The sequence below is a fragment of the Lagopus muta genome, chromosome 1 (genome assembly GCF_023343835.1).
Source record: "Lagopus muta isolate bLagMut1 chromosome 1, bLagMut1 primary, whole genome shotgun sequence".
NCBI lineage: Eukaryota > Metazoa > Chordata > Aves > Galliformes > Phasianidae > Lagopus > Lagopus muta.
Window position 1 is genome coordinate 86,498,192 of NC_064433.1, and position 17,521 is coordinate 86,515,712.

Genomic DNA, 17,521 nt, shown 5'->3' on the forward strand with positions numbered 1-17,521 from the left:
CTATTAAAGTCTCTTTCACACTGTCCTTAAAGTAAGGAAAATATTTGCTGGGCTATATATTATGTGATTAATATCTAAAAGGTCCTTTGATTTGTAACACAATTTAAAGGTACTAACATATAATTAATATTTTCTTCAATAGATTCCTAAAACGGTGTCACACACCGTTTTCACAATTCATAGTTCTGAATAAATCACATTGCTCTTCCAATTTGAAATCTATTTGTAATAGCTGGCTCCAAATCTCTTTTGCATTGTTCTTTTAGAAGTATATCTGCTTTTCTCCAGGATTACTGAAATTTCTTCATGATGTAATTGTTTCATTAAATATCTATTGTTCTACTATATTAACTTTACCCTTCTACATAAATTAGTAAGATAAGCAGACAAGTATTTTACATATTTTTATTACTAAACAAGATGAATATGCCACTGTAAGCTAAGATTGAAACACTTAAGCATTGGTTTATCAAACTGGTGAAGTTTTCTAAAATTACACTTTTGAAAAGGTAATTACTTTTATGTCTTTAGAAGGCTTATGTACAGAGGAATACAAAGCTGACCAGCACAACGTATTGTAATATTCTCTAGTTTTTTTTCCCTCCTCCTTAAAATACTTTAAAATTGAAATTCAGAACTGCATGCTGATAAGCAGTGACTTTGTCTTTTCTGATTTGTTGAACAGTCACCCCGATGCCAAACTCTCTTATTATGTTGAGCACCAAGGGCCAAAGTAAAGCAGGGAAGACAGAGAAGCTGTTTTTATCAAGTCCCTTTAAGTCCAGCTCAGCTGCAAAGTCGCAGAGCTCCAGGAAAACAAACAACACGCTTTTTTAAAGGTACTTAAGGGAAAAATTCCCCTTCTGTCATTTGCTGGTAAATTGATTCGCAGAGCTTAGATACAACGAACTTGTATTTTACTTCAATCAGGACTGTGCTTTTGATTGAATATCTTTAATCTCTCCACCTACCATACTTCAATTTGCACTAAAGAATGCACAACTTCAGTATCTTTCAGATTAAACATAAATCTAAGACACACTCCAAGCATGCCACTAAGATATTCCAACAGCTGTAGATTGTTCTAATTCATGGGACAAGACTACAGCTTTTTGAACTGCAGACCCATAACATGTATCGTACAGACATCAGTTTCTTAATATCAGCTCTTCTACAGGCCTTGTGCAAATAAATAGTTGATAGTGAGCTCAAAAGTAAGTTATTAAGCTATCATTGTTTCAACAAAATAAATGCTGTTACACAGATCACATGATTAAGTCGATTTATCAGATGCTTCTAAAATACCACCTCTGAGTGCATATTTACCCTTAAACATAAGCATATATAAAAGAGTTTGCCCTTGTTCATAGAGTATACAATTTTCTATTTATCACAGGGTGCAATGCATGCAACAATTATCTGAGAGTAGATGTTACATCCAAACTCACTGATTTGTCAAGCTTGCCAAGCTAAGTCCTGCATACCATGCTTTCTCAGATATCTAGAAACCCTTGTATCAGCAGCGCTACTTCTAAAAGCACCACAGCAAAGACTGATTTCAAGGAAGCCACGATTTCCAAGCCTTTTCCATTTTCCTTTAATGGAACCATGACTTCACATTCAAGGTCAGCTAGCAAGGATAAAAGGGATAGCAGGAGGAGAAATACCTTTCTGTGTACTTTTCCTCAACCACCTCAAGGCAACTACCTCTTCCTAACATATGTATGGAATATAAAAGGTACTTGGAATTGAATGTTTCATACATACTAAAAAAGAAAAGAGTAAATAATACTATAATATATAGCACTTTTAAGACCAATCTTTACTATTACAGCAAAATGGGACCCACTCATAGGAATAAAAACAAACACTTTTTACCTTGAAAATTTGTAAATTTGAGGGAAGAACTGTTTTATATTTTTAACCTAAAAGTTTTATTTGTTGAGAAGAAAATAGCAATTTGATCAAAACTGCTAAAAATAACCTGATATAATTACATCAGTCCAATAAAGGAATAACTGCTTTCACAAGTAAGGACTGCAGTAGATGCTTACTTAATGCGAGTCCAACATTCCATGACTAATGTGTGGATAATAATAATAAATCCAACAAAGTGAAAATAAATTAGCCATTAAAAATAAATCAAGCAAAAAACAATACTGATATTAAACTATGCAATTCAGTTAAAAAAAAAAAGTTAATATTTGCTATGGTGCATTCAGTAAAAAATGATCAAATAAGTCAAGCAAGGACGTCAGAATTGTGGAATTGTGAAGCTCCAACTAAACATAATTTTGCCTCATCGTTATTTAGACTAAGGCATTTCATACCTGCTCTATGTATCTTCCAGTTAAACCTTAGAAGCTACAGACTTATGAAAATAACAAGGAAAAAAATGCCTTAGAGCTGTATAAAAGAAACAGCTCTCAAACCAAAACTATGCAGAGATCAGAGAGGAGGGAAAAATGAGAAGCTTGAACTAGACTGACTGCAGTAGGGCAGTTTGGGAAAACATGAGTATTTTGAACCAAATCTATAAATGAACACATTATTTAAGGCTTAATGCAGTCAATTTAATAGGAGGCAAAATACTTTGTGAAAACATACTGAAGCATTTTCAGTGAATGATGTATAATGACATACTTTAATTCTAGGATATATTTGTAAAAAAAAAACCGCAAAAATGAGATTTTCATGAAACAATGTTTTTTCATTTTTTCTATTCCAACACCATAAAAAATAAAAACCTTTCCTTTTTTAGAATCCAGTAATTTGCTTTAGAATACTAAAGTATGTAATTTGTCCAACACAGTCAATTCTTTCTCTTTCTGATTGATAGGTTGTGGAACAACCCAGGAGCTCTGTGTATCATGGAAGATGCAGTCAGTCCAAGGAGATTAATCTGAACAGAGGACCAATTAAACACAACCACAATAAATAATAATAAACCACAATATTGCTGTAACACAGTGTAGTTTGCAGCTACTGATACTGGCATGACTGAAAGCTCTCTGTGTAAAAAGTCCAGTAAACATGTCTAGATTAGAGATGGAGTACACGTGCACACACACACAAATTATGCTCTTTATGCTTAGCATTGTCCTGAGAACCTCTCATCTCTTGCAATAGATAGCTATGATCATACTTTTTCAGTAGTAGTAGAACCAAAATGGAATGGACAGGTTCTACTTCCACTGCCAAATACCTACAAGCAAGATCTGCCATAAAGTATTCTTTTGCTATGAAACGTAGTATGTCCAATTAACATTAGAATTGTTTCTACTTAAAATAAATTTACATTTCCTTTGTCAAAACACATTAAAGCATCATGGAAAACATGTCACTAATAGATATGATTATTTTTTTCTTTTTTCATTTTCCGTTTAGCATCACAGAATCAGTGCTATTATCTGACATTAATTAACCAACTACATTTGTAGTTAAAAGTTAACTTACTTTATACTAGGGATGGTGGAAGCAGCTGGAAGAGGAGGTGAAAGCCGTGGTGGGACATCGTATTCTTCATTTATCAAATGACCATTTGAAAATACCTAAAAAAATCACACGAAAGTTACAGTGAGTCTCTCCTCCCATTTATCACCACAGATGATCCTCAACCAGATATTACAAAACAGACTTTGAGGGGGCTACACATTAAAACTTTCGTAGGAGTTCATGCGACAGAACTACACTCAAGTGATTATTTTCATATTAATTTCAGCTTACCCCATTTGGGAGCTGTAGAACATACTAACTTTAAGTTTTACCAAAAGAGGAAGTTTTTTGTCACAGTTACTAGATGGACCACTCAGTTACAGCTGAACCACTTGGGGAAAATTAGGATTTCAAGATTGTAAACTGATGAAAGCAACAGAGATGGAGTACAGATGGAAAACAACAGGAACAGCATGTTAAACACTGTTTTTTAAACCTCTGTGGTGCTGTAACTGGCAGATTGTAAAATCGTCTTCTGAATTCTTAGCCATAACCAAGAGCAAAATGATTGTATTGTGATCGACAAATGAATCAGGGTTGAAAATTCATGAAGTGTTATCCTTGAGAATGTTCATACATCCTCAAATAGTAATTCACAGTTGTCAGTTACTCCATTTAATCAAGTGGCTTAGACCTATTAACCGAACATGACATTTCAAACAACATTTGGTTAAAGAAATACCTGTATAATTCTACTAGATTACAATTGCTCTTCCACACCGAGTAGTTATTCTGATTTGAGAAGTATTCATTCCATCTGCCTCAATACTGTGCCTAACCACAACTGGAATGTTAAAAGGCTATTTGAATGTACTATTGAAGATATAAACCCAGTGTAGTTTAAAAGCAGATGAAAATCTATAATATTAAAAACTACAGTCTAGTTCTTAGTAAAATTTTGGTCTTTACCTCAGTTCTGATGAAAGAACATTCTTATAACACATAGTACCATGAACTTCTTAAGGACTTTTCATCACATAAATAAATGCTTTTTACCAATAATAAATTAATTTTAAAAATCACACTTCCAAAATTATCATGATATGCGTTTGATAAACAAATACTGTGAACTTGGGAAAAGGAAAAAAAGTGATGGTTTCTAACTTTTGTACTGAATCACAAGCACAAGCTATACAGTTTTCAACCAGAAAAAGAGCAGCAACACCGAATTTATAATCCGCTCTATAACGAAATACTGAGCTGCTTTGATAAAGTAGCAATTAGAACAGAAATATGGATTTTTTCCTAGGCCATCACCAATTGCTCTCTTTTCAAACCCAGGCCTCTCCTAGTACACAGTCTTGCAAGTTATTTGAAGCTGATTAATACTAGGACTACTGCTCCACTCTCTAATCTCTCAGATATCTTCAATTAACAAATGGAAACAATCCTCTATTTTTTTTTTTTTTAATAGCAAAAACACCATAGTTCTAGACATACTATTCAGTGCAGCCAAGGACAGGCAATCATACTTCTTAGGTGACAAGCAGATGCCTCCCAGACAAATCAAGCTGGACAATCAGTGGAAAGACTGCAAGTTCCAAACACCCTCATAGCTCAAAATGAATTATTGGACACTGCATTGGACTTTTGTCCGAGAAAAATCGAAAATGCTACGGAGAAATTACAACAACATACAACTCCAGCAGCTGGAGCTCTGACTTAAATCCAAAGGAAGAAAAATCCAGCTAAAGATATTTGCATTACTGTAAACAACTGAAAAAGAAAAAGGTATTTGCCATTACCGTGAATGAAGTTTAAAGTACTGATGATAATATCAAACCAAACAATGCAACGAAAGCTGTGCCATTGTACATTTTCAAGGCTACTGCCCATATAGTCAGTAGTAAAGATACAACATACTATTCCACATTTAGCTTGGCTTTTGATGCACTTGTTTCTTCTTTCTTATGGTCAAGGTAGGTTAGATCTTTTCCATTAGATTATACTGAAGATCATCACTAATTTAATGTTCCTTCGAAAATAACATTTCACAGATAATTAAGACCACCTGATCATTAGAATATTTAGCTTTTGTTAAAGTACACAATATAGCTAACAACTTTAGTGTACTTGTAAATATCATATATGTATATGATGTACTTTATAGATTTAAGAGGTCACCTTGTTTTCCCTTCACCTTCCACAGAGGTAGCTACAGCACTGATCATCAAACACAGAAATAATTTAGGCATTTTCAAAGTTGACCTGAGATGCTGCATAACTAACTTCTGTTATGCCCCAACTGTATAAATCATTTGCTGAAAGAGCACAGCAAATCTAAAATTTTCTCTCCAAGCCATTTCTAGAATGTTTCATGTTAAAATTGGATTTTATCTTAGACCCTCATGAATGGTAGCTTTAGAAATTGCAGTATGTAACAAGCCATTTATTTATGGCCTGCATATTATTAATAACCAACATGAAAGATTTAGAAACCCCAGCACTGTAGCCAAGGAAAACAATGCTGCAGTAGGATATCAAATCAAGACTTCAATAAATTCACCTAATTTCGTACCTTGGCACCTTCCACAGGCAATTCATGACGTCTGTGTTTTCTCATAAATCCTTGCTCAGAACTTACGCGGTTGTGCCTTCCATTCATGTTTGAAATTGCAGTCAGTCCTGGTTTGGGAGAAGTGTCACTCCCCGTTCGAGATCCTACTAACTGACTTGTCCCAAACACATCTCTGGGACACCAGCCTTCAAGAGGCATTGGCTGGTCTCTGGAAGGCACGCTTTCTGGATGATGCAAGTGTCTGCTTATCCTGTTGTCTGGTGGAATTGGAGGAGGTCGTTCTGGTGGGGGTGGTGGAGGATCACGCAAGGGAGGTGGTGGTGCTGGCAAAGGTTTGTCTTGTTTCCTCATCATACAAGGAGAAGACTAAAGAAAACCAAGTTTAGAAAAAAAAAGTTAAATATACATGTGTTCACTTCTTTCATGATCAAATAGTCTTACCATTCCTAATAGAGGTGTTTTCTAGGCACCGGAAGAGAACCTGCCAGTAAGTTATAAATTAGTTTTCCCTTTCAACTCCGCAGACTACACAGTCTCTCTTCAAGAAATTATACCCTGATTTCTGCTGAATGAAGAACCAAGGAAGAACAGGAGAAGAGAGACAATTGGCTACAGCAAACTTATGTAACTGATAACATTTCTCTAGAATCCTTTCTTCTGTTTTCCATAATGCTTACTTTGAATCACTTATTTAGCTGTTGAAAAGAATTCTGAGGAATGTTAAAAAAAATACACCATCTGGATGCAAGAAAAATAAAAATAAAAAACAAAAAAACTCATTCAAAAGCAAAATATTTCTGCCACGAAATAAATACAAATAAGCACTGATGAGGGCACAAGTGGAAAGAGAAAACAAACGTTTTGATTTTGCTGATACAAGAAGGTATGACTCCATTCTTCATATGACAACCATTATTAGAGTGTCTAATATTTTAGAATGGCAGTTCAATTTTTCAGGTGGCATTTTTAGTATGTATTTATGTTTGCAATTAGATAGTCTGCAAACAAGTTTTGCCAGCATATTTCCTTTTTCAGAACTGAACTGTGTCACAAATGGTAAAACTTTTTTCAAAATTATGTGCAAAAATACTAAAAAAAAAGAAAACCAAATTTTCAGAAAGAAAATGTATGTAGATTTTCTAAACTATGTATAGTTTCTAAAAGCATAAATCTGATAAAAACAAAAGAATTTCAGTAGGAGAGAATTACTAGAAACATTATACAAAATTATGCTTAAGCCAGTTCTTCCTAGGTTATCAGGAAATATTTTTCTCCTACAGTTATATTAATAAGCATAGGGAAGATTACTTCTCTCTGAATGTGTAATTTTCCTGGACTCTGGCAAGTCTGCATAATATTACCAGTTCAAGAGAGTGAGGCCACGAAAGTTTCAAAGGAAGAAAAGTATTTGGTTAGGGCACCAGTATTTTTAGTGCGACTCTTCAAGATGTTATTTATGTTAAAAAAAAAACCAACCCAAAAACATTATTCTATTGCAGGTCAATTCATATAAATAGGATACAATATTATTATATTAAATAAAGAAGTATTTAATCAAGATGCTAGTTAAGAAAAAGATCAATTCTGACTGTCAAGGCAGAAAGAAAACCCAAGCAACCAAGCAGCAAGGAGTCATCCAAATTTTTTTGTTGTTGCTGTTTCCCACTGAAGAAAAGGTAGAGCTTTTGACTGTAATATTAGTCTTGGTAGAACAACTTGTCTTTATTTTTAAGCATGAAATTGCAATTGCTTGTTGTTTCCCATCTTGTTTCCCGTGCACCTCCCAAAATATTTTTATGTATATACGGAAAAGTATTATGGGAAAACAGAAGCATTTTCAAAATACTTTAAGAGAAAGACGTGAAGTGATATTAATGATATTTCTGATTCTATTTTTTTTTAAAAGTCTTTAATTTTGTACAAATAGTTTATCAAAGTATATTTTAAGAGATACGCCAAACATTCAGTTTATATTCTCAATGTGCTGCAATCTCCCTTGTATAACATAAAAATGTGATTAAAGAAGTTTGATAAAGAAACTATTCAAACTTCTATTCTTCTGTCTGAATTATAGACCATCAGAACTTCAAAAAGTTGATTTTCAAGCTTGAAGCAAAAACCTAAGAGTACCAAAAAGGTATTTCGTACTGGATTACTATAAACAGACGAGTTTTAATTCATATTTAAAACTTGAATTTGAATTCACCATCTAAGATCAAAATTTGAATTGAAATCCTCTCTCTATACAGCTATTAAAATAAGCAGCTCATAACAGAGAGCAACAAACATAGCTGCTTTGCTTTATACTTACTTGAAAATTCTTTAACTCTTTAGCATCATTACCCTCAAAAAACACAGTAAGTACACAATTCATTAACTTCAGATATCCTTCTTTCCAAATTGGAAAGATCTGGATTTAATGGGTGTTCTGTTCAATGGACATGAAACTTCTTGCAAGACCATATGCAGAGAGTGCTTATTCAGAGAGTGGTGGTCAATGGCTCAATGAACAGATGGAAATCAATGACAAAACTTGCAGATGACACCAAGCTATGTGGTGCGGTCAACGCACCCAAGGGACAACACTCCACCCAAAGAGACATAGACAGGCTTGAACAGTGGGTCCAGGAGAACCTCATGAGGTTCAACAAACACATCCAAATGCAAGGTCTTGCACCTGGGTCATGGCAACCTCGATTATCATACAAGTTGGAGGATGTGAGAACAAAGGACAGCCTTGCCAAAAAGGATTGCTAGATGACAAGCTAAACATGAGAAAGCAGCATGTCCTTGCAGTCAGAAAGCCAATATATCCCGAGCTGCACCCAAAGTAGCGTGGCCAGCAGGTTGAGAGGGGTGATCCTGCCCCTCTGCTCTGCACTGATGAGGCCTCACGTAGAATACTGTGTGCATAGTGGAGTCCTCAGTACAGGAGAGACATGGATCTATTGGAGCATGTCCAGTAGAGGGCCACAAAAACAATCGAAGGGATGGAACACCTCCCCCACTAAGACAGGCTAAGAGAACTGGGGCTGTTCAGCCTGGAGAAGAGAAGGCTCTGGGTAGACCTGAGAGTGACCTTTCAATATTTAAAGGGGGGCTAGAAGAGAGAAGAGGACGAGGGGAGATTTAGACTGTATGTAAGAAAAAGTACTCTATACTAAATAGTGAAGCAAGTTGCCCAGATTGGTGGTGGAGGCCCCTATCCCTAGACACATTCAAAACTGGACTGGACTCAGAGCAACCTGATCAAGCTGTAGGTTTCGTTGATCAGTGCAGGGGAAGTAGACTAGATGAACTTTAAAGGTCCCTTCCAACTCAAAAGATTCTATGATTATTATTTCCCCTGAAACTTGAGTCATAATATATGCCACTTACAGTTTTGAAAGCAGGCTATCTGCACATATTTTTCTTGTTGAAGTACTGTGCAAATGAGCACAAATAACCATCAGAGAACAACATGAAATTTTAATGAGATAAAGGCCTTTAAATCTACTTTCAGGAAATTTTCACTTTTATTTGGTTTCACAAATCAGGGTTTATTACATAATTGACCTGTTAACAGTGTTGTTAAATTGATGTTTTTAAAATTCTGAGTATAACTAGGTATAATATAACCATCAGATTAAACAGGTCACATTTAACCAATGCATGCAGCTGTAATCATCTGACTATGTAACTTATGATGCAAGACAGGCATATCCAAAGTCAACTGAAGGAAACAAGGAAACAAGAATCTCTACGTGACTTCATCAACGTTGATCTAATTGAGAACCTTGCTAAGCAACAAGGAATTAGAAGTCTTTTTGAACAAACCCCTGAAAAAGATAACACACACACAAAATTTCTTAATAGTCAATATTCCAAAACAAGCAAGCATGCTCACACTGAAAACAATCAAATAAATTTAGTGAATCTTCATGTATAAAGAAATAAGGGTCAGTAAGAGTTACCTTTGGTGATCCAGTTGGGCTGGCACATGGAGACCGTGCTACTCCCTTCTGAATAAGATCCAGACGAGGAGGTACAGGTGGAAGACTAAGATGTGGGATTTGCAGGGGGTCTGGAAGTGGTTTTCTTCTTTGTGCAAGAGGGGAAGATCCTGGAGAAGTCACTGGTGAATTCTGCCTCTCATTGCACTTCAAGACATAAAAAAAAAAAAATTACTGGAATTTACCTGATGATCAAGTAAATAACTTTCATTCTGTAAGAAGAACATTTTATACTTGCCAGGCATTTACTGATAGTCATTTATCATAATGGACACCTCACAACTCTTAATTCATGTATAGGTACTCAGATCCTGATTAGTGGATAGAAGTCTAAAAGTCCATGTATCTCAAAACTATATTAATTTGTGATAAAAATTAAAGAAAATATATTCCAGTAATTTGTTTAAACAAGCAATTCTTGCCATCATAAAAGAAACAACAACAAATGTAAAAAGTGATTCTGCAGTAGTACCGCAGTAGTACTCTTGATAACCTTTCCATTAATAAGTATTCCATCTCATAATTATCTATGTGCAACTTTCAAAGCCAGATGCCCATAATATTGTCTGCTAACAACAACCCATTGTTATATCATATCTCCACAAAAAAAAAAAAAAAAGGAATAAGTCTTCTGAAAACTTACTAAGCGAAATCATCAAGTCAGTAGACAAAGAATTTATTTCCTTCCTCATTGATTAGCTGATAAATATCATTCTCAAGTGACAAATCATGATTTCTTTTCCTTGACTCATCCTTTCAAATTCATAGGCACAGTGGAAGTTGAGGAATGTTCTTTAAAAATACCATTTTTAATTATTTAAAAAATGAGAAAATATGCTATACTACAATCAGAATCAAAGATTTCACTCCTCAGTCTACGTTTCACCTACTTCTGCAGTTTTTCAACTAACTGGGTGAGTTCAAACATGCAGTTCAATTTATTGCATAAATCAGTTCAAGGCACACCTGTGAGCCTACTGTAATTGTATCGGCATACACTAAGTAAATCTGGATGTTCATGCCATTCTGTGTTATTTTTGGCAGCAGTTAAAGTAGCTTCACGACATTCACAGGAGTCATCAGATTCAGATCACTCATGCACTGAGTATTCTCACTATGCAACTTGCTTATAGAGACTGTCTTCTTACTATATAAAGCACATAAATTGTTCATGCAAATGCATCTGCTAAACCACTATGATCACAATTTTCCCCTCCATTCATAAGATTTCTGACATCAACATGGTACATCCTACAGATGTAGGTTACAACAGAGAGGTTACAACAGAGATTAGGACTAGGAAGTTCTTCAATAGAGTGAAATCAAAGTTATTTTTCTTTAAATATACTGACTATATTGAAGAGTCTGAAAACTCCATAAATTCAAAAGTAGATCTAGGCAAAAGGATCTAGTATTTTATTTCTTAACTCAATACTTTGTGTTTTACATCTTAGTGTAATATTCTATACAATTGGGATCTGCTACCAGATTTCCATCAAAAATAGAAGCCACAACCGTATTACAAGGCAAGAAAAAAAATGAGAGGGACAAGCAAGAAGCTGTTGAAGAGCTAGAAGACTGAGTTTCAACTCCTTTGCCAGAATGACTTTTTGTGACACTTTTTATCTTACTGTTTGGTCTGTAAGTGTAAGGTCAGTGTCACAACTGCATATTCAAGAGACTAAGCAATTGAAAATTCACACTCTTAATGTCTGCCAGATGCTTCCCAGCTTCTCTTTTCTTAGTACTTCTTCACAGAATGTACATACTAAGTGACTTGAATTCAATACTTAATTTTAACTTTTTCCTTTAATTGATGAATGTCCCTGACCTCAACTGTAAGGCCAGGAGGATAAATACATGAAAGACAGGTGAGGTGCTTACCCTCACTGATCACTATGAAAAGGGAACTAGATGAATAACTATGCTAGATACTTATCTTGCAGGCATGCCTGAGCAACCAGAATTATAAATTGACTATAAAGTGAATGTCAGTTCATTTGCCGTAATAGAAAGCATCCATCAGTTAAATATCCTAATAAACACTGTGTCATTGAATAGTATTAGTTTTCAAAGTTCAGTTACATCTCCACCAAGCATTCCTAAACACCAAAAGCCATATTAATGTAATATATTCAATCCTTTGGCTTCAGCATCAGACAGAAGATTTATTTATTGCTCAACATTTTTTTAAATAGATCTAAACAAGTAGATCTCACACCTCCAAAAAATTACAATTATTAAACATAAATGGAAGTGGTGTAATAAGTTTCTTCATTTATGGTAGGTCAAAAACGGAACCAGTGATGGCCAACAGGCTATCTAATAACTTGTGAGGCATGTGAAGAAAAAAGAAAATTGCTAATAAAACTTAACAGTTACTCCACCCTATAAAGAAGCTTAACCCATTCAACTGTTTGGAGTCGAAGTATGAGAGAGTACTTTGCTGGGAGAAACTAAAAACTATGATTCTTTGTTAAAATCTACAAACAAAAAATATCCCACAGCAACAAACATTTTCTTCAGTACTCACTGTCAGATTTCCTTCACATTCTCATTTTTAAAAAAAGTACATTTCTTTTTATGTCCAACCTGTCTAGTTGCATAATTGTTTGATTTTTCAAACGAGATGGCTGCATTTCTTATCGATGTCAGGGTATCAACAGATGTACTTAACAAGTACTATTTTTGACACAGAATGCAACCTCTTAAAAAAACCTGAAACATTTGCTATGGACAAAATACTTGAATTTTTTTCTGCTCATTATCTATTGGAGATTTCCATGCATTTTCCGGTTAGTGAAAAATAAAGGAGTAACAAGAACAGCACAATGGGAAAAAGGAAAAACAAGCAATTAAGACACAAACGAATAGAAATGAACTGGCCATGACAGAAGACAGACCTTCAGTATACAAAGGGGCTCTGCTGCAACACAGACCTGTGCAATAAAGATGTAATTAAGGAAAAGAACACAGGCTCCTTTCTAAGGACTTGGATTTCATCTAGTTGGCACAACTGCTGCCAAGGGACAAGCAGCTGTGACTTATTTTTGCAACTGGACTGCAGTGTGGAACACAGCTGCATGATTTAATCAGATATATCTATTACTGGGAAATAGTGGTATCAGTTTTCCCCCAGTAGCTGTGAATTTAAGTTTCTTTTCTGACATTGATTACTACAGAGTTAGAAAATTCTCAGTGATGAGACAATTAGCAGAAGCTTTGGCACCACTTTGGTTCATAAAGAATTATCTGAAGATAATTTTGAAATTAAAAAAAGCTGCTTGATGAGGCCAATAAACAGACTAATTGCAGTGCATTTCTTTGAAACCTTTGATACCGTTGGTCTGCTGCTGTTGCTGCCTCATACACAACACCTATAAGAACAATTATTCATTTGTTTAAAAGTGGATATATTCACTCCATTAAATAATAGATTATTCTTTTCCTTATAACACTCTCAACTCTGAGGTCCCTTGGGGATTTAATGCAGTTACCACTTACTGTTTGTATTTCAGAGATAGAAAGATAAACTTCAAAATTTGTATTTTTATGGCATCCAACTTATATTTATAACTCATAAAGGTACAGGAGATGATGAAAAGTTTTAATCTTCCTTACACATTAATGACAATTTCATAAAGTCTTCAGTACAAGTCTCAAAGGCAACAACAATGCAACTCCTATGAGGCATTCAAGAAAATAAGGACTGATTTGAAAATTTGAGGAACACATCTTGAAGCTCCACATTTTCAGAACGCTTATGTCACTGGAGCTTTCACTGATTATCAGGTTTAAGTTCCCAACTCATTAGCAGCCAAATACAACAAGATGATTTTCCTCAGTAATACTATCACATGGTCAAGCCAGATGATTTGAGAGAAAATGAACCCACTTGATTTTCAAGGGTTGGCATCTTTATTATGACCCTTGCAATAAAATATGAATTGACCAATGTGATGATTAGGATCACGAAATAACTATACTATCAACTTGCCTGCAAATGATTATCCGTGTCCTTTCATCTCCATTGTTTCTACATCCCAAATGACTCCATAACACAGCCAAAATGCAGTACCATGTTTATATTAACAGCATTAACAAGAAACAAAAGACAAATTCAAAGAGGGTAAAATCCTACAAAATATTGCAGTTTCTCCTACTAGGCTCCGAGGAAGTATTATTTAACAAGAAAAATGAATAATGCTTAAGACTTAGACAAGGCTGAATTACAAAACAAAAAATGTGCACAAATAACAATATATGCTACATATGGTGATTTACTTAAAAGCATAACTCTACAACCACTGGTAACAGTTTTTAGAAGGCAACAGCAGCTGAAAATCACATGATAACATGGCATTTCAACATTTCCAAGCAATGATTTAAACTGGCTAAAAAAAGAGTGAAAAATATTGTTTCTAAAACTTCAGAAATAAATAGTAGGTTTTTTTATTGAACAACAAAATTAATGACATAAAAACAGCAAACATCTAAGCATTCAAACAGTAGATACTGAAAACAAGACTTCTTACTTTAAAGCTTACAGCTCCTTCTTTTTAAAAAACCTTAATGCATTTTTGCCTTATCACAAAAGAGATAGTGTTATAAAAGTCTATCAATTCAAGGCTATCTCACAAAGGTCTGGGTGCAGACTGCAACTTAAGTCTCATCAGGAGGAATAAACTGTTCCTGAGAGTAGGCTATGTTGTATTACATACACAAGAATGTTTCATACGACTTAAGAGGTTAGGAAAGATTATTGGAAGTATGCATATTAAATGACAGGTGCATTCAGGTTCCTTATCATACAATGATAAGGAAATGGAAGAGTAAGATGTTACAGAATTAATTTCAAGTCAACTACTTAATCTAGATGACCTCAGTAAAAGGCAAAATATAGAAAATGCACTGTAAAATTCAGTGTTATATGGCCAATGAGAATATTATTCAAAGCTAAAATACAAGAGGAACTCTGCAAACAACCAACAATATAAAGTTTTGTTAATGACAGCTCTCATTTGTGATATAATCTTCCACAATCAATATAAAAATCCCAAAAATGAACACAGAGCACTTTGAGAACAAATACATCCAGAAACACAACGCTCCTATGAATTTCAGCTTTTTCCCTCTAAAATTACCTAATAAAATCCATTTTATATTACAGAAAAAATTATAGATAACTTACATGAAGTATGACAAAGAGGCACTTATGTGCAATATGATTTGGGTTCCAAGCCATCTTTACAAACAGTAATATTTACTATCAATGGATAAGCTCACGTATAATCCTAACACATTTGTTGCTTCCTCCATTATGAACAAAGTTAATTCTATTCACATCACACGAGAGTCGAGATATATATATAATTTTTTCCTATTCACTTTCAGTATTCTTGCTGCAAAATCAAAGCATTTTGCTTTTCACCCTGAGAAGTTTTCAATGAGTTTCTGAAATCTTCAGCATGAAATGAAGTCTCTCATTGTTTAGTCACAGGCAGCATTATTTAAAAATATACAGCTTTATTTGTTATAAAATATTTGAAACTATACCTTTCGGACTGAAGCCAATCGGTTCATCATCAAAGACTCCTCCCTATCATCATCATCATCCAAGTCCAACATGGGCATACTAAAGCTATCGATAATACTGCAACATCTGGAGTTTTCATCTCTTGGATCAAACGGATCCACAATAATTGGTTCAGTTCCTTTGATTTCACAGCGACAGAAAGGACAGCCTTGGCCATCAGATTCCTACAGTAGAACAGAAAAGGCACATAAATTATTAAAAATAAAAAAGAAGCACTTTAAAAAGTATGCAAAATATAAGGTCATTACCTTTCTATACAAAAATGCCCCTTTCTTGGATCTCTTCAAGTTTCATAGATATTTCACAGCAGCTAATAGTAAAATGATTGTGCTTTTAAAGCTATCTTCCAATCACTACATTCCATTTAAAAATAACTAACCAAAAAGGAACTGTTATCTTTACAGAGCATCAAAAATAATTTTGCCTTTTTGAATTACAATTTTCATACTTCTTCAGAAGAATAAAGGCAAGGTGTGCAGATAGACATAATGCATTTTATTTTATCTCGCCTATATTAAATACAAAATATTTGGTTTTAATTTTTATTTAGAAAATACCAATCAGCTTCAGAGTGTGCAGTTCTCATTCTCTGAAGAACCCTTACGCAGTACATCTTGAACATTCAGAAATATGCATTCAGAATTTTAAGGGTGAAAACTTTCTTGACGTTTAAATAGCAAAACAGGACTCAATAACATTTTCACCAAATTATGTAAAGCAAAGAACAGTCTTCACACATTTTTTAAGAGAAGTATAGATGTGGCATGAAGGGTTTAGTGATATTACTTGGAGGTCAGGTTGGGTTTCACGGTCCTGGTCTACTTCAACATAGACAATTCAATGATTCTTTGCTATCAGAAAAACAAATTACTTGAGTTTTAATTTCTAAGGGGTATAATGTGTTAAATGATTTTCAAGCAGCCATATTTGTATTTATTTTTATCCATTTCAGAAATATATATATTTTTTCCATGAATAGGCACCATGTTGATTTGATCTTAAAAACAAAACAAAAAAATAAACCACAAAAAACATAAAACTAAAACCAACCAAATAAAAAAAAATCCCATTAAAAAAAAAAAAATCCCTGAAGATTTAAGAGATCAAAATAATTCAATCTGAATTCAGAAGTTACATTGGGTCATATTCATAGTCACGTAATAGGGGTTAGAAGAAGATGATCTTTAGGGTCCCCTTTCAAAATAAACTGCACTATGATTCTATAATGAAAATAAAAAAAATAAATTTTAAACAACCTACCAAAATGTCTAAAGTAAACTGTCTTGAAATGTCATCAAGCAAGCACAGCTTTTTGATTTCTCTTTATTATTATGTAATAATAAATATATAATTTATTATATTATATATATATGATATTATATAATTATTATATAATAATAAATATATAATTTATTGACAGATTTCTTTTTTTTTTTCCCAGTATTATTTTCTTCTTGACACTTGACAAGAACACTTGACAATTCTCACTGAACTGACTGGTGTTTTTATAGCCTGTGGAAGAACTGGGGCCAGATAACTATAAATGATATCTCTTAACAACAATCACATATATTTACAGGGTTAGTATTGGATTTTCATTTTGTATGCAAAGATTCCTGTAATCTACTTCTAACACTGCTGCATCCTAATTACAAAGAAGCAGTCAACATCACTTATGATTACCTCAAAAAAAATACATCGAAGTTTTATGGATCTACTGAAGTAATCACTGTCAAGTGAACAGAAATTCTCCCTTATTCATACATTTTAATGGCCGATGTTATTAAAAAACAAAGAAAAAAACCTCAAAACAAAACAGAAACAACAACAACAAAAATACCAAACAAAATATCTGTATAGATAAGGTACAGAGCTTTGCAATTGCAAGGCTGTCTTGTATCAGTGTTTTCAAATAGCTGT

At 34.0% G+C, this 17,521-nt stretch overlaps 1 protein-coding gene across 6 annotated transcripts in view; it reads right to left on the reverse strand.

The window, feature by feature from the left end:
- Positions 1-17,521, reverse strand: part of CBLB (Cbl proto-oncogene B) — a 123,236-nt gene that overhangs the window by 16,864 nt on the left and 88,851 nt on the right. For all 6 annotated transcript variants that reach the window (XM_048965705.1, XM_048965685.1, XM_048965715.1 and 3 more), the window contains 4 exons: positions 15,562-15,765; positions 9,967-10,152; positions 6,014-6,379; positions 3,457-3,551 (listed from right to left, as the gene is read on the reverse strand). In XM_048965705.1, the coding sequence (XP_048821662.1) occupies positions 3,457-3,551; positions 6,014-6,379; positions 9,967-10,152; positions 15,562-15,765 (851 nt within the window). The remainder of the gene's footprint in view (positions 1-3,456; positions 3,552-6,013; positions 6,380-9,966; positions 10,153-15,561; positions 15,766-17,521) is intronic.